This window comes from Castor canadensis, chromosome 15 (genome assembly GCF_047511655.1).
Source record: "Castor canadensis chromosome 15, mCasCan1.hap1v2, whole genome shotgun sequence".
Classification (NCBI taxonomy): domain Eukaryota; kingdom Metazoa; phylum Chordata; class Mammalia; order Rodentia; family Castoridae; genus Castor; species Castor canadensis.
Window position 1 is genome coordinate 47,983,904 of NC_133400.1, and position 27,746 is coordinate 48,011,649.

Genomic DNA, 27,746 nt, shown 5'->3' on the forward strand with positions numbered 1-27,746 from the left:
GAGGCCTCAGGAGATGAAGTCATATGAAAAGATCACCAGTCTCTCCCAGCCATCACTCAGGTCCACATCAAACAATGGCAAGTTGGTACCTCTAAAGGACTCACCTGCAATGTCCAAGCAGAAGGAGACTCTCTGTCCCCCAGCCTCACAGCTATATTCCCCAGCATCTGCCTTGCTTGCCTGCTGCACCACCAGCTGTCGTGTGCAGCCTAAGGCTTCCATGCACATCTTCGAGCTCGAGCTCAGCTTCTTCCCATCCTTGTACCATGTCACCTCTGTCTGGGCCTGGGCCACCTCACAGCTCAGTGTGGCACTGGCCCCCACTTCGGCCTTCACCTCACTGCGTGCTGGCTGCTCCTTGGCAAACACCACCTTGGGCTCTGAGGACAGACAGGGATGCAGAAGGTCAGATATACTGTCTAGGACAAGAAGGCTACTTGAAGGAAAGAAGGCACAGATGGGATGGCAGAAGGTCAGAAACTTCTTAAGGCTCTAAACTAGCAATATGCCTACAGCAAGCCCCAGAACCTCATCAAAAACCACCAGTTTCTCCACATAGCCTGCCACTGCTCCATGAGATTGTTCTAGGGACACTGTGACATAATCTCTGTGCACAGGCTCCTCGAAGTAGCCACTTGGGTCATGATGCATGTGCACCTGCCCTTCTGTGACAATGGAGAATCTCCCACAGAACTGTCCTCACCACAGGGCTGAAAATCCTCAAGGTCCCACACACTTGCCTCCTCTTAGCATTATCAGCTGCTACATCTAGGTAGAGCATGGACCACCTATCTGCTTTGTCCTGATCATGGTGACCTTCCTATGTCTTTGACCATTAGTGTTTGTTCCTCTGTGGTGTTGCTGTTTGAGTTGACCTCCACTTTCAGTAGCACTGCCATTTTTTGTTTGTTTGTTTTGTATTTATTTTAAGAGCTCTACTTACATGCTAGAGAATTTCTTTTCCCCCATTGTGTGGCTTGTGGATTCATTCCCAAATGGTGTTACTAAGGTTTAGATGTGGTGGGTCCTCCAGAGGAGGAAGCTGAGCCCCCATGTGGTAGTGCTGAGGTGGGGAAACTTTAAGAGGTGGAACCTAGTAGAAGCTCACTAGGTTGTGGAGTCCATCCTCATAAATAAATTAATGCTGTTCTAAAAGAGTGGGCTAGGTCTTCCAAAAGTGGATTAGTTCTTACAAGAGCAGATTGTTATAAATTTACATGTATTTGACCTCTTCTGCATCTAGCAGGTTCCCTTTCTTCCTTTCTACCACATTGTGGCACTGACACCCTCACCAGGACACTGTCACCATGCTGTCTGAACCTTCCTGCCATCATAATAATTAACCAACTCTACCTCTTTTATAAGCTCAGTTAATTTTGAGGTGGCAACACCAAGCAGACTACAACAAATGTCTTCTAATGTATCTGTTGATTTTTATGCAGCAAAATATGTCATTCTTGCTCCATTATGATTAGTGTACTTATTTCCTGTCAGAACCCTTTCCTTGCCTAAATAATCCATGTCATCATCTAAGAGTATTATGGCTTACCTGAGGACCCTGAGGACTCTAATTCACCTGTAATTGACCTCTGTACACTGTGTGAGCTACCATACAACTTTTTGTTTCCATATTGTATAGGACCCAAAAGCCTTCATGAAAAGGCAGCTCTTTCCTGACATCTGTACAAACATGTGGAGGGAAAGTAAGGGAATGTATTTATGCACAAGTCTGTTTTAAGAACTCAGTATTCTATTCCTCTGATCTATTTATCTCCATAGCTATTTTGTTACTGAAGATTTATAATAATGTTTGACAACTCTAGGGAAAATGCCCACACTTTCTCCTCCTTTAAGAGTATATAGGTAGCATTTGGCTTTGGAATCTGCTTATTAACTGTGGTGCCCCCCAAATTCACACAGAATATTTATTTGTATTTTGAAAGCTAATGATCATCTTGGATTCTTCCCTGTATTTATATCCATTTATTTAGATCATCTTTAATGTCTCTTTAAAATGTTTCATCTTCCTCTACAGAAAGCTCTTAAACATCTTGTTTTACACTTGGAATCAAAAACTTTGGCACCTTTTTATATACATACTGGTTGAGCATCCCTAACCCAAAAAAAATCCCAAATTCAAAATATTCCAAAACCTGAAACCATTTAAGAGCCTACATGGTAGCACAAGAGGAAAATTGCACTCCATGAACTTTGCTCCAAGCACAGAATTTTTAAATGTACAAAAATATCTCTAGGCTCTGTTCATGAAGTGTACATGAAATATAAACAAATTTTAGGGAGGTAGAGCATGATGGCCGATTAGAAGCATCCACTCTTTTGACTCCATGAATGAAAAGAGTCAAATAGCACAGGAGAAACTATACTCTGAAGAGAGAAAGAGAAGAAGAGCATCAGGAATCACAAAAGAGGTAGCAGGATGGCAGAAAATATGGAGAACCCCAGACAACAGAGAGAAGCAGCCAACAGTTCCAAGCCCAACTCCATCCCCACAGGAGGGGGAGTGGAAGCTGAAGATGCACTCACAAAAAAAGACACACAACCCTGGCAACAGACTGGATATTCTAGCCGCAAGGGGAGCCCACATCTCACGCAAGCCTTAAACACAATACAGGGATTTTGTGAGACAGTAACTGCTCCAGTGTGGATGGCTAGCCTCAGTGAAGAGAGACATTCTGTTGCTCCCATTATCTCATAAAGACATCATCTTGCAAGAGGGTCCATTGTTTGAAATCAAGTTACTCTGGAAGCTTGGAAACATCATGGCTTAGGGAGGCTTTCCACCCTGCCATGGTGTCTGGGTGGAAAACAACTACAAGAGATTGTCATGGAGAGGGAGCGGGTCAGACATGGTCTCCCATAGAAGTTCTAGCAGCAGGGAGCTACAGTAGCAAAGGTTACAGTGACTGAAAGCCTTGCCCAGGGGACAAAAGCATCAAGCCTTTGGCTGCCCTAGTATTTGGCCTCCAAGATGTGCTTCCTGGCAGCATGTATTGACTGCTAGGTAGGTCAGAGCTCTGAGTTCACACCCTCCAAATCACATAATATCTACTGCTTCCTCCCCACAATAGGGAGGTGAACTGCTGGGCAGAGTCTGAAAGCAATGAGGCCCACCACCGCACACTGAATCCCTCCATCTGTTTCCTATTGGGCAGGTCTGAGGGCCCCAAGTTCACGCTTTCTGAATCACGATTTCCAAACCCTCCTCTCCCACACAGGGAGTAATACTGTTAGGTGGGGTCTGAAAGCATTAAGACCTGCTTCTGGGAAATGCATCCCAGAGGATATGCATTTCTTGTGCAATAGCTGCCAGGCCCATCTGAGAGACCAGAGCCCAGACACCCAAAATCACAGACTCCTCCCATACACAGGAAGGGGAACTGCTGGATGGGGTCTGAAAGCACTGAGACCCACCACCAGGAACTATACTCCAGCATGTATTTGCTACTAGGTGGGACTGAGAGCCTGAGACCACACCTTCTGAATCATGAGACTCCCATAGCCTCCTCCTCTTCACAGGAAGGTACACTATTGGACAGGGTCTGTAAACTTTGAAACCAGCTGGCAGAGATCCCAGGTCCCTCATTTCTCCTTCAGCAGGTGTAGAACTCAGTGCTCTGTTTTCTCCCAGACTCTGCCACACTTTCATGGGTTACCCTGAGGCTTGCTGCCCCTGTATACACAAAACTGGGGGCACATGTGAAACAAGTGGAAACCTGCCCAGCCCACAGGCAGCAGTGGCTCCAGCAGCCAGCAGTGGCTCCCAGAACATAAAGAAAGAAAACTTTTATAATGAAAGCAGCTGAGAAGCAGACAACTGGCCCTTCTACAAGAGACTCTGACAAATTTACCTGAATTTGAGTGAGCAGTACTGGGGATCAGGCCCAGTGTCATGAGCATGTAGGCAAATGCTGGGTTAATGAGCCATACCACCAGTGTAGAAACAGCACCTCAACACTGTCCTGCATGAACCTTGAGAATCTTTCAACTGAAAGACTGCAGGTGATTAAAACATCCAACCAACTACCTGGCCTCAGATGTGTAAATCCCAATGCAGAAACACAAGAGATATGAAAAAGTAAGGCAACATGATACCTCCATACTCACAGTAACAATGACAGTGAACTGGAAGAAATCTCAAAGAAAAAATTCAAAACAGTGATTATAAAAATGATCAACAGACATGAATAAACACCTGAATGAATGCCAAGAAAACTCAAATAAAGAGCTAAATGAAATAAAGAAGACAATGCGGGACATGAAAGAAGAATGCAATAAAGGTAAAGAAATTCTAGAAAAAAAATCAAATTGAAATTCTGGAAATGAAAAGTTCAGTAAGTTAAATAACAAACTCAGTAGAGGGCTGGATACAGTGGCTCATGCCTGTAATCCTAGCTACTCAGGAGAATCAAGGTTCAAGGCCATCCCCAGCAAAAAGTTCACAATATCCCCATCTCAACCAATGGCTGGGTGTGGTGGCATGTACCTGTTATCCCAGCCATTTAGGGAAGCACAAATAGAAGGATCACCCTCCAGGCCAGCATAAACATAAGGAGAGACCCTATATTTTAAAAAAGCTAACTCAGTCGAACACCTGTGGCTCCTGCCTGTAATTCTTGTTACTTGGTAGGCAGAGATCAGAAGGATCACATTTTAAGGCCAGCCCAGGGAAAAAGTGAGACCCTATCTTGAAAATCCAATATAAAAAGGGCTGATGAAGTGGCTCAAGTGGTAGGGCACCTCCCTAGCAAGCATGAGTTCAAACCCCAGAACCACAAAAAAAAACCCCACTGAGTTGAAAATCTCTCCAGTTAACTGGATTAAATCAAAGACATAATATCAGGGTATGAAGGCAAAGTATATGTGTTAGAAAATGAAGATAAACATAAAAGAAAAAAACTAAAGAAGTATGAACAAAACATGCAAGACTTCTGGAATACCATTAAAAGACCAAACCTATGAATCATGGGATTAGAAGAAGAAAAAGTGTAAGTCAAAGGCATAGAAAACATATTCAACAAAATAATACTAGAAATTCTCCAAATCCTGAGAAAGAGATGGTTATTCAGGGACAGGAGGCTTTTAGGATTTCAAACAAACAAGCAAAAAAGAATCTCTCCAAAGCATATTATAGTTAAAATAGTAGGCATACAGAAGAAAGAATACTGAAACCTACAAGAGAAAAGCACCAAGTCACCTATAAAGGCAAATTCTTCAGAATACCACAGAAACTTTAAAAGTAAGGAGGGCATGAAATGAGGTATTTCAAGCCCTGAAATAAAATAATTCTCAACCTAGATTATTGTACCTAGCAAAGCTATCCTTCACAATTGAAGGAAAAATAATAACTTTAAATAATAAGCAAAACTAAAGCAATTCATGACCACTAAACCAGTGCTGCAAAATACACTTTAATTCTACACACAGAAGAGGAAGGCAAATGTAATCACAAAAATATGGGAAAGAATAAATCTCACTAGACAAGTAGGTAAATAAATGAGGAACAAGGAAGAATCAAACAATATAAAACAAAGAAAATGGCAGGAATTAGTATATACTTTTCAATAATAACTCTGAATGTTAATGGTCTCAGTTCTCTAATCAAAGGACACGAACTGGTGGACTGTATTTAAAAACAGACCTGACCATTTGTTGCCAACAAGAAATGCACCTCACTGGTAATGAAACATAGGCTTAGAGTGAAAGGACAGAAAGCCATTTTCCACAAGCAGATTCAAATCTGACAAACTAAAATTAGAAGAGACAAAGAAGGTCACTTCATATTGATAGAAAGAGAGCAATCCATCAGGAGGATTTAACCTATTGTAAACATACATGCACCAAATGTCAGTGTACCCGATTTCTTAAAGTAAATATTACTAGACATAAAAACACAGATAGACCCCAATACAATAATAGTGGGTGAGTTTAATGCCCCGCTGCAATCAATATACAGATCATCCAAAAGAAAAAGTCAACATAAAACCTTCAGAATTAAAACATCATAGACAAAATGGACTTCACAGACATCTACAGGGTTGTCGGAGCCAGCAGTGGGACCTTGCCTGTATGAGTTAGTATTTGGCCTTGTGAGAAAGCTCCAAGGAATAAGACAAAAGTCTCAGGACCAGACCGTGCCTGTGTGATTTGGCATCTGGCCTTGTGAGAAAACTCCAAGGAACTGAGACAAAAGTCTCAGGACCAGACATCCAGAAAAACAACAGTGCTCAAGGTTCCCCAGATGGCTTCATGTCCTTCAGATGTAAATAAGGTTATGCTGACTGTGTGCTTCTGCTGCCTCTCTGTTCCCATTTTAAAAGAGACATAACAGAGAGTTAATTTTAACTGTGCTTCCTTGTACTAACATAATACTTGGCATGCTTTTTCTGACCAAATGCTCTCTGTGAAAGAGGAGTTTATAAAAAGCAGAAATGATCTTCATTAAAGTGGCTATTGAGCAGGACTCAGTAGTCCCCTCATCTTTTATGGCTCTGGTCACCCAAGTCCAGTCAATAAATGGCAACAAAGGGTATTCTATACAACAGCCACAAAATACACAGCAGCCCACTGAACTTTCTTCAAAATGGATCATATATTAGGACTTAAGCAATTATTAACAAATACAAGAAAATTGAAATAATTTCCTGTATTTTATCTGATCACAATGAAATAAAACTAGAAATCAACAACAAAAGAAACTATAGGATACACCCAAACACATGAATATTGAACAATTCACTCTCAACTGATCATCAAATTTATCATGAATGGTCATTGAACAATCATTGAATAAGGGGAAAAAAATCAAAAAAACTCATAGAATCAAAAAAACAAAAACATGAATTACCAGAACTTTTGTGACAAAGCAAAGGCAATGCTAAGAGGGACGTTTATAACTATGAGTGCTCTCCCTAAAATGACAGAGATCTCAAATGCATAACCTAACAACATGCCTCCAAATCTTAGAAAAACAAGAAAAAGTCAAACCCAAAAGCAGTAGACTGAAAGAAATAATAAATATCAGAGTAGAAATTAATGAAATGGAGACTAAAGAACAATATAAATAACCAATGAAGCATACATGAAAAAAAAATAGAAAAGTGAAACCTGTTGAAATTGTTCTAAGAAGTGGGGGAGAAGGAAAGAGAGAATGATGGTGGTGGTGAATCTAACTAAGATATATTGTAAGTATATATGTAGATATCACAACACTGTACAACTATTATATGCTAATAAAATTTAAAATAATTTTTTAAAAGAGTCAATGAAACAAAAAATTGGTTCTGTGAAAACACAAACATAATTGACAAACCCTTAGATGAACTAACCAGAAGAAAGAAAACCCAAATTAATAAAAATTTAGGAATGAGAAGGGATGTCACAACAAACAACAAGAAAATTCAGAGGATCATTAGAAAATATTTTTGAAAACTTAAAATAAACTGGAAAATCTAAATTCATAACCAAAAGGATATAAACCACCTAAACAAATTTATAATTAGCAATAAAACTGAAGCAGTAAGAGAGTCTCCCAACAAAGAAAACCCAGGACCAGATGGATTCACTGCTGAACTATACCATATCTTTAGAGAACTGACATCATCAATGTCAGTTCTATCCCATAGAATAAAAATGGAAGGAACACCTCATTCTATAAAGTCAGTATTAAACTGATACCAAAACCAGATAAGGATACAACAAAAAAAGACAATAATAGACCAATTTCTCTGATAAACATAGATGCAAAAGTTCTTAAGAAAATACTAGCAAACCAAATTCAACAACACATTAAAAGGATCATAGACAGAATGGCGTTAGTGGCTCGTGTCACTATTTTGGAAGCTGAGATTGGGAAGATGATGGTTTCAGGCCAGCCAGGGCAAAAAAGTTTTCAAGACGCCACCTCAATGGGAAAAAAGCTGGGCATGGTAGCACATGCCTGTCATCCCAGTGAAGGCGGGAAGCATAAAATAGGAGGATTGCCATCCAGGCAGGCCTGGACAAAAACTGAGACCATATCTCTTAAATAAGCAGGGCAACATTATACTAAATGGGGAAAAACTAAAACCAATTCCTCTAAAGTCTGGAATGAGAGACGGGTGCCCGCTTTCTCCACTCTTATTCAAAACAGTCTTGGAATTCCTAGCTAGAGTAGTAAGACAGGAAGAAGACATAAAAGGAATTCAAATAGGAAAAGAAGTCAAATTATCCCTATTTGCAGACAACATGATCTTATATGTAAAAGGCCCAAAAAAAAAAAAACTCCACCAAAAATCTTCTAAACATCATAAACAACTTCAGCAAAGTAGGAGGATACAAAATCAATTTACAAAAATCAGTAGCCTTTCTATACACCAACAATGAACAGACTGAGAAAGAATACAGGAAAATAATTCCATTTAGGATGTGAAATACCTCTATAATTAAAACTATAAACCACTGAAGAAAGAAATTGAAGAAGGCTACAGAAAATGGAAAGATTTCCCATGCACACAGATTTGTAGAATCAATATCATGAAAATGGCTACATTACCAAAAACAATCTACATTTTCAATGCAATTTCCATCAAAATTCCAATGACATTCATCACAGAGATTGAAAAATCAACCCTAAAGTTCATTTGGAAGCACAAAAAACCACGAATAGCCAAGGCAATACTGAACAAAAAGAGCAATGCTGGAGGTATCACAATATCTGACTTCAAACTATATTACAGAGCCATAGCAATAAAAACAAATGGTACTGGCACAAAAACAGACATAAAGACCAGTAGAACAGAATAGAAGACCCAGATATGAATCTATGCAGCTATACCCAACTGACTTTTTCACAAAGGCACCAAAAACACACAATGAAGAAAAGACAGCCTCTTCAACAAATGTTGCTGGGAAAACTGGACATCTGCATGCAGAAAACTGAAACCTGATCCATGTTTGTCACCCTATACAAGTATCAACTCAAAGTACCTTAAGGACCTTAATATAAGACCTGAAACTTTGAAGCTGGTACAGGAAAGAGCAGGGAATACACTGGAGTTAATAGGCATAAGCAATGACTTCCTAAACAGAACTCAAATGGCACAGCAACTAAGAGAAAGGATTGACAAATGGGACTACATGAAATTAAAAAAGCTTCTGCACAACAAAAGAAATGGTCATTAAATTGAAGAGGCAAGAACATCATTCTAAGTGAGGTTAGCCTGGCCCAAAAGACCAAAAATCGCATGTTCTCCCTCATATGCAGACATTACATCAAGGGCAAACACAACAAGGGGATTGGACTTTGAGCACATGATAAAAGCGAGAGCACACAAGGGAGATATGAGGATAGGTAAGACACCTAAAAAACCAGATAACATTTGTTGCCCTCAATACAGAGAAACTAAAGCAGATACTTTAAAGCAACTGAGGCCAATAGAAGAAGGGGACCAGGAACTAGAGAAAAGGTTAGATCAAGAAGAATTAACCTAGAAGGTACACATGCACAGGAAATCAATGTGAGTCAACTCCCTATATAGCTATCCTTATCTCAACTAGCAAAAACCCTTGGTCCTTCCTATTATTGCTTATACTCTCTCTACAACAAAATTAGAGATAAGGACAAAATAGTTTCTGCCGGGTAGCAAGGGGGTGGGGGGGAGAGGGAAGGAGTGGGGAGGATAAGGGAGGGAGTAGGCGAGGGGGGAGAAATGACCCAAATATTGTATGCACACATGAATAATTAATTAATTAATTAATTAAAATTAAAAAAATAAATAAATTGAAGAGGCTACCCACAAAGTGGGAGAAAATCTTTACCAGCTATACATCTGACAAGGGATTGATAATGAGAATAATACAGGGAGCTCAAAATCTAAACTCCCCAAAAAATCAATGACCTAATGAAGAAATGGGCAAATGAACTGAACAGAGCTTTTTCAAAGGAAGAAGTCCAAATGCAAAAAAAAAAAATGAAGAAATGCTCAACATTCCTGGCCATAAATGAAATGCAAATCAAAACCACATTAAAATTCCTGTTAGAATGGCTATCAAGAACACAAACAACACAAATGTTGGCAAGAATGTACAGGAAAAAGGAACCCTCATACACTGCTGGTGGGAATGTAAATTACTACTACCACTGGAAAACAGTGTGGAGGCTCCTAAAGAAACTAAAAACAGAACTGCCATATGATCCAGCAATACTACTTCTAAGGATATATCTGAAAGAATGTAAGTCGGGTTACAATAAAGGCACCTGCACTCCCATGTTTGTTGCAGTACTATTCACAATAGCCAAGATATGGAAACAGTCAAGATGTTCCCTTAAACAAGATAGGAATAGAAGGAAGGCACCTCAACATAATAAAGGCTATTTATGATAAGTCTATAGCCAACATCATACTAAATGGGGGAAACACAAATCATTTCTTCTAAAGTCAAGAATGAAACAAGGGTGTCCCCTTTCTCCATTGTTATTTGATAACAGTTTTGAATTCTTAGCCAGAGCAATAAGGCAAGAGAATGAAATAAGATGAATACAAACAGGAAAGGAAGAAGTCAAATTATCCCTATTTGCAATGATATGAACCTACACTTAAAAGACCCTAGACTCCACCAATAACTCTTAGATCTGATAAATATTTTTGTCAATGTAGCAGAATATAAAGTTAGCATACAAAACTCAGTAGCTTTTCTATATACCAATAAGGAACAGACTGAGAAAGAATTCAGGGCAATATTCCCATTCACAATAGTCTCTAATAAAATTAAATACCTAGCAGTAAACATACAAAAAAAGGTAAAATGCCTCTACAATGAAAACTATAAAACCTTGAAGAAACTGAAGAAGACACAAGAAGATGGAAAGATTTCCCAGGTTCATGGATCAGCAAAAATGATATTATGAAAATAGCTGTACTACCCAAAACAATCTACAGATGCAATACAATGCCATAAAAATGTCAAAGTCATTTTTCACAGAAATAGAAAAAAAATCCTAAAATTCGTGTTGAAGCACAAAAGACCCCAAATAGCCAAAGCAATCCTGAGCAAAAGGACAGATGCTAGGGGTATCACAATACCTGATTTCAAATTATACTACAGAGTCATCATAACAAAAACAGTGTGGTACTTGTACAAAAAGAGACATGCAGACTAATGGAATATAATAGAAAACCCAGAAATAAGCCCACACAGCTATAGCCATCTGGTTTTCAACAGAGGTTCCAAAAACTGCATGGGAGAAGACAACCTCTTCATCAAACAGTGCTGAAAAAAGCAGATACCCACATGGGGAACACTGATGCTAGACCCCATTTCTCACCCTGTCCAAAAGTTAACTCAAAATGGATCACAGATCTAAATGCCAGACCTGAAGCTTCAAGACCTGTGTTTACAGGAAAACACAGAGAAGGCCCTTGAACATACAAGCACAAGTAACACCAATCTGAATAAGACTTTGATTGCTTAGGAAATAGAGCAAAAGTTACAACTGGTATTTATATCAAATTAAAAAGCTTCTAAACAGCAAAGGAAACAAATTCCAGAATAAAGAGACCGCCTACAGAATGTGGGAAAATCTTTCTCACCTATCCTGTGAATAAAGGATTCATATCCAAAGTGAATAAAGAGCTCAAAAAATTAAACACCAAAAGAACAAACAACCCAATTAATAAATGGGCAAGTAAATTGGACAGTTCTCAAAAGAATTTGTACAATAAACACATAAATTTGCCAATAAACACATGAAGAAATGTCCAACATCCTTAGCAGTGAAAGAAATGTAAATCAAAGTCACATCATCTCACCCCAGTGAGAATGACAATCATCAAGAAAACAAACAACAACAAATGTTGTTGAGGGCTGGTTGAGTAGCTCAAATAAGAGAATACCTGTCAGCAAGCCCTGAGTTCAAACCCCAGAATCACCCACAAAAAAAATGTTGATGTGGGAGAAAGGGAACATTTATACACTATTGATAGAAATGTAAATTAGCCCAGCCCTTACAGAAATCAGTATGTAAGTTTCTCAAAAAGCTAAAAATAGAGCTATCAGATGATCCTGCTATACCCTGGGCATATATCCAAAGGAAAGCAAGACAACATACAATAGAGACACCTGCACATCCATATAGCAGCACTATTCACAATAGCCAAACTATGGAATCAGCCTAGATGTCATCAACTGATGACATGGAAACAAAGGAACTCAAAGAGGACCTCAACAAACACCAAAGTGAAACAAAGAACATTATAAAAAGAGAGATAAATGAATTAAAGAGGACTTCATGAAAATAAAAAGCCTCTGCACAGAAAAGAAATGGTCTCTAGATTGAAGAGACCACCCACAGAGTGGGAGAAAATATTTGCTAGCTATACATCAAAGGACTGATAACCAGAATAAACAGAGAGCTCAAAAAACTAAACTCCCCAAAAATCAATTAACCAATAAAGAAATGGGCAACTGAACTAAACAGAACTTTTTCTAAGGAAGAAGTTCAAATGACCAAATAATACATGAAAAAAATGCTCACCATCCCTGGCCATAAAGGAAATGCAAATCAAGACTACACTAAGATTCCACCTCACTCCTGTTAGAATGGCTATCATCAAGAACACCAACAACAAATGCTGGTGAGGATGTGGGGAAAAAGGAACCCTCCGTACACTGCTGGTGGGAATGTAAACCAGTCCAACCACTATGGAAAACAATATGGAGGCTTCTTAAAAATCTAAACATAGATCTACCATATGATCTAGCCATACCACTTCTAGGGATCTACCCGGAGGAATGAGACTCAAGTTATTACAAAGGCACCTGCACACCGTGTTTGTTGCAGCACTATTTATAATAGTCAAGTTATGGAAACAGCCAAGGTGCCCCACAACCAATGAATGGATCAAGAAAATGTGGTATTTATACACAATGGAATTTTACTCAGTCACAAAGAAGAATGAAATTTTGTCATTCTCAAGTAAATGGACGGAACTAGAGAACATCATCTTAAGCGAAGTGAGTCAGGCTCAGAAGGCCAAAAACTGCATGTTCTCCCTCATATTCAGATTATAGCCCTAAAATAAATGCAGTAATATTATTGGACATGAGTCACATACTAAGGGGGAACATGCACAGGAGAAATAGGTACAGGAAAGAAAGCCTAAAACTTAAATGTGGTTGATGTGCTCCCTGTTGAGGAGTGAATATAGTAATCTTAAACTGGCACAGGCCACTATGGGAAGGGAACCAGGAAGTAGTGAAGAGGTCTGGTAGAAATGAACCAATATGGGTTTCAATACACAAGTGCATGGAAGCAACACTAGGAATCTCTCTGTGTAGCTTATCTTTACCCCAAACTAGCAAAAACGCTATGTCTTTCTTATTATCTCTTATGTTTTCTCTTCAACAAAAGCAGAAAAGGTGGAACAGGTTCTGCCTGGAAGCAGGGGGCTGGGGGAGGAGGTAGCACAAACAACGTATATACATGTAAGTAAATGTAAAAATGATAAAATAAAAGAAAAAGAAAAAATAAATAAAAAGAATTTCATGGCATGAATTGGTGCTGAATTTTATTAAATGGTTGCTCTGGATCTATGGCATAAGGTTTATCAAGCTTTTATTTTGCATTTATTGGGATATTGACCTTGTTTTGTTCTTGTACTCTGTTAATGTCAGATAATACATTTTCATCTGTTTTGAATATTAAACCAACATTGCATTCCTAGATGACTCCCTTCATCATGGTGGATTTTCTTCTTGGCATACGACTCAGATCACTTGGAAAATATCATGTCAAAGGTACCAGCCTTGGACTGGGGAAACTTGGTAGTAGGCTGCTTGTCTAGCATGTGTTAGGCCCTGAGTTCAATCTCCAGCACCAACAACAGCAACAAAAAAGATTCAGGCATTGACATCCACAAGGCATTGGACTGTAATTTCAATTCTTCATACTTTTCTTATAGATTTTGGTATCCATTTTGTGTACTATCTCCATAAAATGCTTGTTAGTACATTTCTAGCTCTATTCTCTAGAAAAATCTCTATGACCATGGAGCAATTTATTTCTAGAAATTAGCTATAATTTATCAGTAGAGCCACTGAACTTAAGAGATTTCTCCTTGAAAAGTTTTTTTTTAATTATTACCAGTTGTGTTTCTTTAAAAGTTATAGGACTATTTGCCTATTTCTTATTAGTTTCCTAAGAAACTGCAAAATTTGTCAAAACTTTTCAAACTTATTACCATAAAAATTTGTCATAATCTCTTAAAATAGCATTTTAGAAAGATGCATAGTGGGTTTGGGATTCTACACAAACAAAAAACATTTATATGGATGCAACACCAAGCTATGTCTTGGCACCTAGGATTTTCTGTGGCAACACAGCCATGCCCCACCCCATGTTAAGACCCTCCTTATGAAAGAAAGGTAGATCTAGTTCTTAGAGATCTCTGTAAATCAGCCTGAAAGCCACAGATAGACCTCTATGAATAGGAATGTCTATGAAATAGGTTCTGCTTGACCAGTCAATGGCTACTATTATAGAAACTCATCTTTCACTAAGTGTGATATAGCTTAAACTATTCCTTTCCTATTCTAAATTTATAAATCAAACTCTAAGGAGAAATTCTGACAGAATGTCCTAAATAAAGATAAAAGAAAAACAAGATTTTCCTTAAATTTTCAATCTCCAGGTATACCAGAGATACACATCTACCAACCCTTGGTTTACATTGTACAAACATGGAAAGAAATCATGGCTATAGAATTTGCTCCACATAGGTGAATAAGAGAACTTCTATCTCCATGAGAAAGGAGGGAAGAGCGTATCAGAATCTAAATTATGACAACCCAAAGTTGAGATAATTCTAAGAATGATTATGTAGCCAAAATTTCCTTTCCCCCAAGCTGAAACAAACTCAAAGATTTCTCATGAGTGAGGATCTCCATGTGGTGCTAAAAGGCAGCATTTGAGAACAAGATCATGAAGACAACTATCCCCTGGAGAGACACATGGTCTACCACAGGTCTCAGGACCAAATACAGCCAGCACCTTGGACACCAAACAACATCAGGAAGGTTCTAAGCAAGTACTTAGAATGAACAGTTAAGCACTATTATGTGGAAACACCACTCACACTGTATGAGAAGGGCCCTGTTCCTTCCCAGCCAGCCTTTTGGGCTCAGTCACAGGTATGAAAATAAGAGGTAAGAGAAGGGATACATTAAGAGATGAAGTCTACCAGAAAGAACAACAGGGTCTGTCTAGGCCATCACCTCTAAACAAAGCTAACTTAGTGTCTCAGCACTGACCTGAAACATCCAGGTGGAAGGAGACCTTCTGGCCCCCAGCCTCACAGCTGTACTCCCCTGCATCTGCCTTGCCTGCATGCTGCACCACTAGTCGTCTTGAGTAGGCTGAGGCCTCCACATGCACCTCTGAGCTCGAACTCAGCTTCTTCCCATCCTTGAACCATGTCACCTCTGTCTGGGCCTGGGCCAACTTGCAGCTCAGTGTGGCACTGGCTCCCACCTCAGCCTTCACCTCACTCCTTGCTGGCTGCTCCTTGGCAAACACCATCTTGGGCTCTGGGGACAAACAAGGAGGAATGCACAGACTTATATGTAATGTCTAGGTCAAGAAGACTACAGGAGGAAAGACCTGGACAGGGCAACTAAAGGACAGGACACCCAGTCTCTACACTAGCTTTGCGTCCAGGACAAACCCTAATGCCTCTCAGCACAAACCACCACAGTTTATCCATGCATCCTGCCATGCTCCATGGGGCTGTTCCAGATGGAATGCTGTGATAAATCTCATGCACAGGCTCCTGCAGTGGTTCTTTAGTGCACTGTCCTGATGATGCACAAGGTGGAGACCATCTCATGTTTACAGCAACAGCATTTGCTCTTTGCATGTAACTGTTCAAGTTGACCTGTATTTACACTAGCAGTGCCTGCCTTTTTCAGACACAGTCTTAGGAGATCCTTATTTATTTAAATACTAAGGTCTTTTTTTTTTCTTCATTCATTTATTCATATGTGCATACATTGTTGGGGCTATTTCTCCCCTCTGCCCTCTGCCCCCTCCCTCTAGTAGCTAGTAAGCATGAGCCATGGGTGCCCGGCTGAGATGTGTGATGCTAAATTTTATCAAACATATTTATTCTGCTTTTATTGATATAGCCATGTACTTCTCTTTCAATCCATCAATAGGCATTACCTTGATCTTCTGGGTTTCTAATGTAAAGTCAACTACATCTTCATGGACTATGGCATGAAGACTATATGGTCTTCACGTATTGCAGAACAGTTCACTAATATCTTGTTCAACATTCAGTTCTTGACAAGGATGAGAAGGGACTATAATTTTAGTTCTGCCTATTTTTCTTGTAAGATTTTTATATCTATGTCATATTGTCTACATAAAATGAGTTGGAGACCATATCTCCTTTTTATATTCCTCAGAAGAATCTTCAGAGCAGGGAGCAATGTTTCCAAAACTTTTGGAATGATTTACCAGCAGAACTATGGGCTTAACTTTTTTCTATGAAAAATATTTTTTAATTGCTGTTTCTACTTATTTAAAGGCTATGGGACTGCTCAAGTTTTCTATCTCTTCTTATGTCAGTTTTGATATAATTTTCTAGAAATTAGCTGAATTGTCACAACTTATCAAATTTTTTTCCATAAAATAATTCATCATAGTCTCTTCAAATGTCCCACCAAAAAAAATGGTTTTTTTTAAACCAAATGTATAGATTCATAACTGATTCTACAGTTGGCCCTCTGTAACCATGGATTCAACTAGCAACAGATGGAAAACATTTGAAAAAAAATTGCATCATACTGAACATATACACTTTTTTCTTGTCGTTATTCCCTAAACAATGCAGTATAGCAACTGTTTGCATAGTATTTACACTGGGTTAGATATTACAATTAACCTAGAGATGACTTACAATATACATGAGCATGCAACAGATTGTATGCAAATACTGCATGATTTTATATCAGGAACTTGGGCACCTGAGAATTTTGGTACCTTGAGAGGTCCTGAAATCAATCTCCCAAGGATAGCAAAGGAGACACAAGACCCTACTGATTTGTAGTGGTACCTAGGAGTAAAATGTTGAAGTGCAATCTACAACTACTTAACATTAAGGGTTTTTTTTCTTTTTTAAGTAGGGATTTGAACTCAGGGCCTTGTGTTTATTAGGCAAGCACTCTACCACTTTGGCCACATCCCAAGCCATATCTCTTTTAACAAAAGGAAAATTCATGTGTTTCTCAGCCTTCTCTATGAGCCATGCAGAGGAACACCTAATTACTATGCAAATGCTGAGTCATGCTGCCACGCCAGTCAATGGCTGCTCCCACAGCAACTCAGCTTCATGCAGCATTCTGACTCAGCACATACTCCTCATGTCTCTCCACTCTATTTTTATTATCAGACTCCAAGGTCACTTCTGACAGAGAATGTTTTAGTGAAAGACAAAAGGGATATATGGTGTGCTTTTCAATGATTGTTTCACCCTCACAAGTCTATATTGCACCTATATTACACATCAATCAGTATCTGTGTACTTTGCACTGACACTGCAATAAAACATAGGTCAGGATTTTCTTATATCTGGGTGAGCAAATGACTTCTATCTCCATGGGAAAGGTGGGAAGGGGATCCCAGATTTGATTACACAAAGGAGTCTTAATAAATTAACAGGCTTGAATGAACAGCTAGAACTTCTCCTTATCCTTGCTCAATGAGATTCAAACATCTCTGGCTATGAGAACCACGTGTGGCTCTGGGAAAGAACTGAGAGGAGCTCACATCTTCCAGGTGAGAGTCACATAGGATAAGCATCACATCTCCCAGGTGAGAGTCACAGGGCCACCTGAGAACCATGAGCAATACAACACATAGCACCAACCAACAAAGAACACCTACAGGTGCTGGGGACATAGAACTAAGCATCACTACACAGGAACCCCACTCAAGGTATACAAGGAGGGCCCTGTCCCTGCACAACCATCCTCCCTGAGCCCAACCACAGGTGTGAAATGACAGGTGGGAGGACAGAAGATATAAAGAGATGAAGTCTAATGAAAGGCCACAAGTCAGCCATGAGTATAAGCCAGTCATCACCTCCAAACAAGGTCAGCTTAGTATCCCAAACACTGACCTGCAATGTCAAGGCAGAAGGAGACCTTCTGACTCCCGGCTTCGCAGCTATACTCCCCAGCATCCGCCTTGCCCACCTGCTGCACCACCAGTCGCCGTATGCAGCCTGAGGCCTCCACGCGTGTCTTTGAGCTTGAGCTCAGCTTCTTCCCATCCTTATACCATATCACCTCCATCTTTTCCTGGGCCATCTCACAGCTCAGTGTGGCACTGGTCCCCATGTCAGCCTTCACCTCATTTCGTACTGGCTGCTTCTTGGAAAACACCACTGTGGGCTCTGAGGACAGACAGGGATGCACAAGGTCAGAGATACTGTCAAAGACAGGAAGACCACAGGAAAGAAAAAAGGCCTAGACATGAGAGCGGAAGAACAGAACCTTCTCCAGGCTCTGCACTAGCTATGTCCCCAAAACAAACCCCAATACCTCTCTTAGTGCAAGTAGAGTTATCCTCCCTATCCACCCAGAATTATGTTCCAAGAACCACAACGGATGCTTGAAACAGATAACACCAAACATATATGTATATATATATATATATATATATATATATATACACTATTTTCCCCATAAATACATACTCATGATAAAGTTTAACTTATAAATTAGGCACAGTAAGAAATTAATAATGGCACAACTACAATAATACACTATAGTGAAAGTTTGTACTTTGGGTCATTATTAAGTAGCATAAGAGTTACTTGATCCAAGACCATCTGTGTGATGACTAATGGGAAGGTAGCATATACAGTGTGGATACACTGACAAAGAGATGATCCCATGCAGGATGGAACATGATGGCATGAGAGTATATCACACTACTCAGAATGGTGTCCAATTTAGAACCAATGAATTGTTTATTTCTGGAATTTTCCATATAATATCTTGGACAATGGTTGGCAGTGGGTTAACTGAAACCATTTTTTTAGATTCTGGAGTTTGGGAGGATTATTAATTCATATCTTCCTGTGTAATAAAATATATGAACAAAAGTGTTTAATAATTTTCCCCCACAAATTACATGAAATTAAAAAGCTTCTGCACAACAAAAGAAACAGCCTCTAAACTGAAGAGACCACCCACAGAATAGAAGAAAATATTTGCTAGCTATACATCAAACAAAGGACTGATACCCAGAATATACAGGGAGCTCAAAAGACTAAACTCTCCAAAAATTAAAGAACCAATAGAGAGATGGGCAACTGAACTAAACAAACTTTTTCAAAGGAAGAAGTCCAAATGGCCAAAAAAAAACATGAAAATATGCTCACCATCCCTGGCCATAAAGGAAATGCAAATCAAAACCACACTAAGATTCCACCTCACCCCTGTTAGAATAGCTACCATCAAAAACACCACCAACAACAAATGTTGGCAAGCATACAGGGGAAAAAAGAACCCTCATACACTGTATACACATGTGAGTAAATGTAAAAATGACAAAATAAAAGAAAGAAAGAAATGATAATAATTTTACCTCCCCAAATCCTGTGAGCATCTCTCATTAGACTTGGAGTTCAAACATACTTTTGATGTGACTGTGAATCCTTTTTCTTTTTGCACTGGGGTTTGAACTCAGGGCCTCACACTTGCTAAGCAGGCGCTCTACCACTTGAGCCACTCCACCAGCCACCGTGAACCTTTTAAAACTTCATTTTGCAGCTGTTTGTTGCTGCAATATAAGTACAGAAGTAGCTTCTCTATATTGATGTTTTACAAGGTCATCGATCTCAATTCTCTTACTAAGTCTACTAATTTTTCAATATTTTATTTTGCTTTCCTTCTAACTGTGCTGAACAGTGTTGGGTAAGAATGGTGATGGTAACTTCCTTATGTTGACCCCAGTCTCACAAGCAAAACTTCAAAGTCTTCACTTTCTTCTTTTCTTAAGGTAGTCTTTGAAGCTTCTGTTTGTGGTCTTCATTTTTTAACCATTTTATTAGAATATGATAATTATACTAAGAAATTATATTTCTACTTATATATATATTGTACCTCAGTTTGATTTATCTCCTCCATTATTCTCTCTCTCTTCACTCTGTCCCCTCTTTAAAATGACTTCAACAGGTTTCAATGTTCCTTATTCATACATGTACAGAAAGTACATCAACCATATTCACCCTCTTTTAACCCCTCTGTTTACCCTCCCTCTCCCAGTAGTGCCTTTCCCTAACATGACCTGTTTTACATTCCTGCCCCTCATTGTTTAAATGTCTGTTCATTATTCAGTGGGTTTTGTTTTGGGATTTTGCCTGTGAATACATTGTACTTTAATCAGTCTAACCCCCTCTATTACTCTTCCTCACTGTTTTCCCTTGTATTGTTTAACAGTTTTCAGTACATTTCATTGTGTCTTGATCCTATATAGATGTGATGTATTTCAGTATTATTCACTGTCTATCATTCTTTTCTTCTTTTCCTCCTTCCTTAGTCTCCTCTAACAGCCCCACTTTTGGAAATATGTTGTGTGTGTACATTTTTATATGTGTGTGTATCTATATGTGATAATGCTTTTATTTGTATTTGCACTATCTTCCACATAGGAGAGAAAATACCTGACTTTTGTCTTTCTTTCAGAACCTGGCTTACTTCTCTTGACATGATGTTCTCCAGTTCCATCCACTTCCCTGAAAATGACAAAATTTCATTCTTCTTTATGGTTAAGTAATATTCCTCTGTGTGTGTGTGTGTGTGTGTGTGTGTGTGTGTGTGTGTGTGTGTGATATTTTCTTAGTCCATTCATCAGTAGTGGGGCATCTTGGTTGTTTCCATAGTTTGGCTATTGTGAATAATGCTGCAATAAACATGGGTGTGCAAGTGTCTTTATTGTATCCTGACTTACATTCTTTTGAATATATGCCTAGGAATAGTATTGCTAGATCATGTTATAGTTCTATTTTCAATTTTTTGAGGAGTCTCTAAACTGCTTTCCATAGTGGTTGTACTAATTTACATTCCCACCAACAGTGTACAAGAGTTCCTTTTTCCTCACATCCTTGCCAACATTTGTTGTTGCTTGTGTTCCTGATGATAGCCATTCTAGCAAGAGGTAGAATAGTAACATGGTTTTGATTTGCATATTCTTTTTTGGCCAGGGATATTGAATATTTCTTCATGATTTGCGGGGGGTGGCATTTGGACTTCTTCCTTTGAAAAATTTCTGTTCACTTCATTTGCCCATTTCTTCATTGGGTCATTGATTTTTTGGGTGGAGTAAATTGTTTTCAGCTCCCTGTAATGTCTGGTTATTAATTCCTTGTCAAATATATACCTGGAAAAGATTTTCTCCCATTCTGTAGGCTGCCCCTTCAGTCTGATGACCATTTCCTTAGCTGTGCAGGCTTTTGTTTCATGTAGTCCCATGTATCAATCCTTTCTCTTAATTGTGAGCCCATTGGAGCTCTACTTAAGATGTTATTGCCTATGCCTATATGTTCCAGTGTATTCCTTACTCTTTCTTGCAGTAGTTTCAAAGTTTTAGGGCTTATGTTAAGGTCTTTTGATCCACTTTGAATTGATACTTGTACACAGCAAAAGGCATCTATATAGTTCCAGTCTTCTGCATGCAGATAACCATTCCCGACATTTGTGGAAGAGGCTGTCTTTTCTCTATCATTTATTTTGGGTGCCTTTGTCAAAAATTAGGTGGGTGTAGCTGTGTGGATTCACATGGGGGTCTTCTGTTCCACTGGTCTTCATATCTGTTTTTGTGCCATGTTGTTTTTATTGCTATGGCTCTGTAATATAGTTTGAAGTCAGATATTATGATACCTCCAGCATTGCTCTTTTTACTTGGCCTTGGCTATTTGCAGTATTTTGTGCTTTCATATAAACTTTAGAGTTGATTTCTTAGTCTCTGTGAGGAATGTCATTGGAATTTTATAGGAATTGCACCAACATATAGATTGCTTATGGTAGTATAGCCATTTTCATGATATTAATTCTGCCACTCTTTAGACATAGGTGATCTTTCTATGTTCTGATGTTGATGTCAATTTCTTTCTTTAGAGGTTTATAATTTTCATTGTAGAGATCTTTCATACCTTTGTTAAGTTTATTCCTAGGTATTTGATTGTTTGAGGCTATTGTAAATTAAATAGTTTTTCCTAAATTCTTCCCGTTTCTTCTGTTCATTGTTGGTATATAGAAAAGCTACTGATTTCTGTATATTCATTTTGTGTTCTGCTACTTTGCTGAAGGCATTTATGATGTCTGGAAGATTTATGTAGGAGTTTTCCTGGGGGGGTCTTTTAGGTATAAGATCATGTCATCTGCAAATAGGGATAATTTGACTTCTTCCTTTCCTATTTGAATTCCTTTTGTTTCTTCTTCCTGTCTTACTGCTCTGGCTAGGAATTCCAAAACTATGTTGAGTAAGAGTGGACAGAATGACTTTAGGGTAAATTATTCCAGTTTTCCCCATTCCATATGATGTCGGTTATGGGTTTGTCATATATAGCCTTTATTATGTTGAAGTACATTCCTTCTATTCCTAGTTTCTTTTTCTGCATCTATTGAGATGACCATGTGATTGCTGTCCTTGATTCTGTTTGTGTACTATGTTACATTTACTGATTTGCACATGTTGAACTATCTCTTAATCCCTGAGATAAAGCTGACTTGATCATGGTGTATGATCTTTTTGTTATGCAGTTGGATTAGGTTTACCAGTGTTTTATTGAATTTTTGCATCTATTTCCACTAAAAAGATTGCCTATAATTCTCTTTTTCTTTTGTTATTGTTGCGGTGTCCTTATCCAGTTTTAGGATGAGTGTAATATTGGCTTCACAGAATGAGTGTGGTAGTGTCCTTCTCTTTCTATTTTATGGAATAGTTCGAGGAGTGTTGGTATTCATTCTTCTTTAAAGGTCTGGAGGAATTCAGCAGTGATTCCATGAGGTCCTGGACTTTTCTTCTTTGGGAGACTCTTTATTACTGTTTCAATTTCATTGTTTATTATAGATCTACTTAGATGATTTATATACTCCTTTTTCAATTTTGGGTGGTCATATGCATCTAGAAATTTATCCATTTCTTCTAGATTTTCCAACTTGAGTATAGGTTTTCAAAGTATCATCTAGATTTTATTGACATTTATTGTGATATCCTCTTTTTCATCTCTAATTTTATTTACTTGGGTCTTTTTCCTCCTCCTTTAGTCAGATTCACTAAGGGCTTATCGATCTTATTTATCTTTTTGAAGAATCAACTTTTTGTTTTGCCGATTCTCTGTATGGGTTTTGTTTTGTTTTGTTTTGCCTCTATTTCATTGGTTTCAGTCCTTATTTTTATGATTTCTCTCCTTCTGCAGGTTTTGGGTTTAGCTTGGTTTCATTTTTCTAAGAGTTTGGCAGCGTTAGGCTATTTATTTGAGCTCTCTCTGTGTTTTTAATGTAGGCACTGATACAAGCCTTCACTTTCAATATGATTAGCTGGCTTGTCTACAGCATCTTTTATCAAATTAAGGAAGAACACTTTTATCTATAATTTTCTGAATTTTATGTTGTAAATTGATCCTAACTTTGTCAAACATTTTTTCAGAATTTATTATATAAAATTTTATCAAATGTTTTACTCTGTATTTATTGAGGCAATGTCCATATTATCTGTTACCTCAATAAATGTAGACTAAATATACCAAAATATATTCCCAGTGTTTGAGCACCTCTGCCTCCTAGGCTATGACTTTTGTCATATGTATTATGGTTTTCATATACTACTGAGTTTACTTTAAATATTTTGTTTAAGATTTTGCGCCAATGTCGATACATTGATTGGTCTGAAACCTTAATTCTCCCTGTTTTCTTTGTCAGAAGTAAGTCTTGATGTTAGGCTTTATCTACATGAAACAAATCAGTGTGTGTATCTTTTTTTTTTTTTTTTGAGGGACTGGGATTTGAACTCAGGGATTTGCACTCATAAAGCAGGCACTCTACGTGAACTACACTTCCAGTCCTTATGAACTGTTTGCCTAGGCTGGCCTTGAACTGCAATCCTCCCAATCTCAGCCTCCCACGTAGCTAGGATTATAGGCTTGAGCCACTATCACTCAGCATTTTTCTGTTCGCAGAAGAATCTTCTTGAACATGGAATAATTTCTCTGCAGAATAGTTTATATCACATAGCAGTAGACCTAATGGGCTTCAAAAACACATAATGGGACTTTGGCATCTGTAAACACCTTCAGAGCATACTGATAGTGCCACAGCATTTCATGTAAGCACCTGGGAGTCAACATGGGATTGCAGTCCATCCCTCTCTGGTGTTTATAAAGACTTTTACTGTGGATCTAGTTTGTCCCCAAGGAGGAAGATCAGTCCTCAGAGTGACAATGTTTTTAGGTGGTAGGTGGGAACTTTATGAGGTGGGGACTGTGTTGGATGGAAGGAGTAACTTCTAATGTTCTACAGCACAGCACACAATAACAACATGTCAGCCTCCAACTATGAACTAAATAAGCCTCTTTTCTTTGTAATGTACTCAGCTCCCAGTATTTTATTGTAACAATGAAAACAAACTAATGTGACTCTCTAATTAAAAGGAAATACATTTATTTTTCAGACTTCTCTATGAATCAGCTAGGAAAGCACAGGCACAAATAATTATTGGGAAATGTCATGAAGAAATACTGCTTCATCAATCACCGTTACACAAGGTAGGTCATTTTATCAAAGGATGGCAATGCAGCATAAGTTACTTATTCCTTTCTGGAAATAAGTTTATAAATAAACACCCAGGAGAATTCTGACACAGAATGTTCTAACTTAAGACAAAAGGAAAATAAGACTTTCTTGAACATGTAACTTCAAACCTCACAGGTACACACCTACTCATCTCTGCTATTTCCTGGGCACAGCCATCAATACAACAATGGGTCTAGATTTTCCTATATATGGGTGCACAGAAAATGTCTGTATCCATGGTGTTCCAGAACACCTAAAACTAATAATCCATAGATAAGTCAAGATAATTCCATGTATCAGGTAGGCAAAATTCAAATTAAATTCAAACATCTCTTGCTAGTGAGAACTAGCACGTGCTACTGGTGAAGTACTATACTGTGAACGCCACCAGAACATTCCACAGAAAGAAATTCACATGTGCTGGGTAGCAAGCATCTGGGCTACCTCAGACCACAAAAGCCTGATAAAGCTAGAGTCATGGACACCAAGAATGATCCAGAAGTTCTGGGAAAATGCTGCAAATGTGTGACTGAACATAGCATGAAAACCTCAAGTTTACAGAAAAAGCCACCTGAGGTTAACATGCCCTTCTCTGCACATGCCTTTCTCAACCAGCCTCCTCAAGTTCAGCCAGTTATGAAAATGGGAGTTGATAACTGGGAAACTAGAGACGAAGTCTAACCGAAAGAACAACAGGTCTGTCCATGTGATCAGCTTAGCCTAATTATCACCTGCAAACGATACCATGAGGAACTGACCTATGGCATCGAGCTGGAAGGAGACCCTCTGGCCCCTGGCCTTGTATCCATACTCCCCATCATCACCAAGTCAGCATCATCAGGGTGCACACCAAAATGAGTTCAGCCATCAGCCTGTCCTGGCCTCATGATAATGCCACAGGCCTGAGAGCCTCTGGGCAGAGTTGCAGACATGGATGCTGAGGTCCAAGGACAGGGAGGAGAGCTGCCTAGTATATGTCCTTGAGTTTCATACCCAACACTTAGGGTACCTCCCCATGAATCCAACCCTGCCACCTACCTGTGACATCCAGGTGGAAGGAGATCTTCTGGCCCCCGGCCTCACAGCTATATTCCCCAGAGTCCACCTTGCCTGCCTGCTGCACCACCAGCCGCCTTGTGCAACCAGAAGCCTCCACATGCACCTTCGAGCTTGAACTCAGCTTCTTCCCGTCCTTGTACCATGTCACCTCCGTCTGGGCCTGAGCCACCTCACAGCTCAGTGTGGCACTGGCCCCTGCCTCAGTCATTGCTTCATTATGTACCAGCTGCTCCTTAGCAAACACCACCTTGGGCTCTGGGACAGGGAGGAACAGATGGTCAGAGAAACAATGCTGTTACCAACCTATTTCACATGGTTCCATAAATTATATGCTTGAAATCAGTGATATCACGTGCCCAGTGGGTTATTAGACATGTGATCACAAACACAGTGTCTCCTTCCTCAGAGGATCAAGTGTACATACAGGGGATGCTGTCACTCAGGAGGAATTTGAAGGCTGGCAGGTGGAGAGTGGGGACATTTCACCACCTGTACCTATGAGTTCACAGTCTGCTTGACATGGCAGGTCCTGCTTCTTCAATACTATACTCCACAGCTGGCACATAGTATGTGCTCTACAAACTATATCTTGCATTTTACCCTTCTATGACTTACACATAAAGTGTGCAAATATATGGCTCAATGAACCTATCCCATTTATCCAAAATGTATCAATGAAAAGAACATTCCCAAGTCCTATCCATACAGAACAGCTCCCAAAGTAGCTGCCACTCTGACCTCTATCATCATCATGTCACTTTTGGTTGGTCTTTTGACTTCGCAAGAGTGAGACTAATCATTTGCCACATAATGACATTCCAGTGAATGACAGACCTTCATATTTTGAGCAACACTGAAACTGTCTCCATTGTGTAACTAAACTCTACAATGTTCACACAATGGCGAAACCATCCAATGACACATTTCTCAGAACATGTCCGTCATTAAGCAGTGCATGAAAGATTTAATTATTCTCTGGGTTTTGTTTTCTCTCATCTAACATGTCTGTAAAAGCCATCCATGCTGCATGTTCTCTTGTACTGATATATAGGATTCATTGTATAAACACCACAACTGATTTTTCCTTTTTTCTCTTGAGTGCATTTGGGTTGTTTCCTTTGGGGATAAGATGAGCAAAGTTGCTATAAACATTCTTCTGTATGATTTTAGGGGCATATGGAACTATTGGCACAAAGGGCCATGTAGGTCTTTAAAGGACATTTCTAAATAGCTTCCCAGGACAGTCATTCCACCCTCACCAACTGTGTAAGAGTTGCAGCTTTCCATGTCCTTCCCCAAACCTGACATCATCCATGTTCTTGAACCATGCATGTTCCACTCACTTCAAATGAATACCCAGTAAGTACCAGTGTCTGCATCTCTGCTCATTTTTGCATTTGTAGGATGCTTTCATTTTAAGGTGAAAATAATGTATATTTACTTATTAAGTTGGAAAGGTAATTTAATTACATTAGGAGTAAGGTATAATATTATAATTATAATTATTACTAATTATTATTAAAATAGTGCCTTAATTACATTAGAATAATAATAATAGCTATAAGTACATTAGATTTAAATTAAACATTGTAGTTTAATTTACAGTACAATTTACATAGGCATCACTGAAATTCTTGTCAGCATAAAACATTCGAACAACTGCATTAAAACATGGAAAATGTAAATGAAGGCATACAGGACCCCAGAGATCCCGCACTGTTAAAGCAGTCATTCATTCAATCATTTTCACACACATCATCAATGAAGGGCCTCCAAGGTACAGGAAGCCATGGCAGTAGCTGCAAGCACTGTAATGAGCAACAGAGACT

At 38.9% G+C, this 27,746-nt stretch overlaps 1 protein-coding gene across 24 annotated transcripts in view; it reads right to left on the reverse strand.

Moving 5' to 3' along the window:
* Obscn (obscurin, cytoskeletal calmodulin and titin-interacting RhoGEF) overlaps positions 1-27,746 on the reverse strand; it is a 189,488-nt gene that overhangs the window by 127,480 nt on the left and 34,262 nt on the right. For 23 of the 24 annotated variants that reach the window (XM_074056091.1, XM_074056102.1, XM_074056092.1 and 20 more), the window contains 4 exons: positions 25,897-26,172; positions 18,177-18,452; positions 15,307-15,582; positions 105-380 (listed from right to left, as the gene is read on the reverse strand). In XM_074056091.1, the coding sequence (XP_073912192.1) occupies positions 105-380; positions 15,307-15,582; positions 18,177-18,452; positions 25,897-26,172 (1,104 nt within the window). The remainder of the gene's footprint in view (positions 1-104; positions 381-15,306; positions 15,583-18,176; positions 18,453-25,896; positions 26,173-27,746) is intronic. The other variant, XM_074056090.1, reaches the window with a different exon arrangement.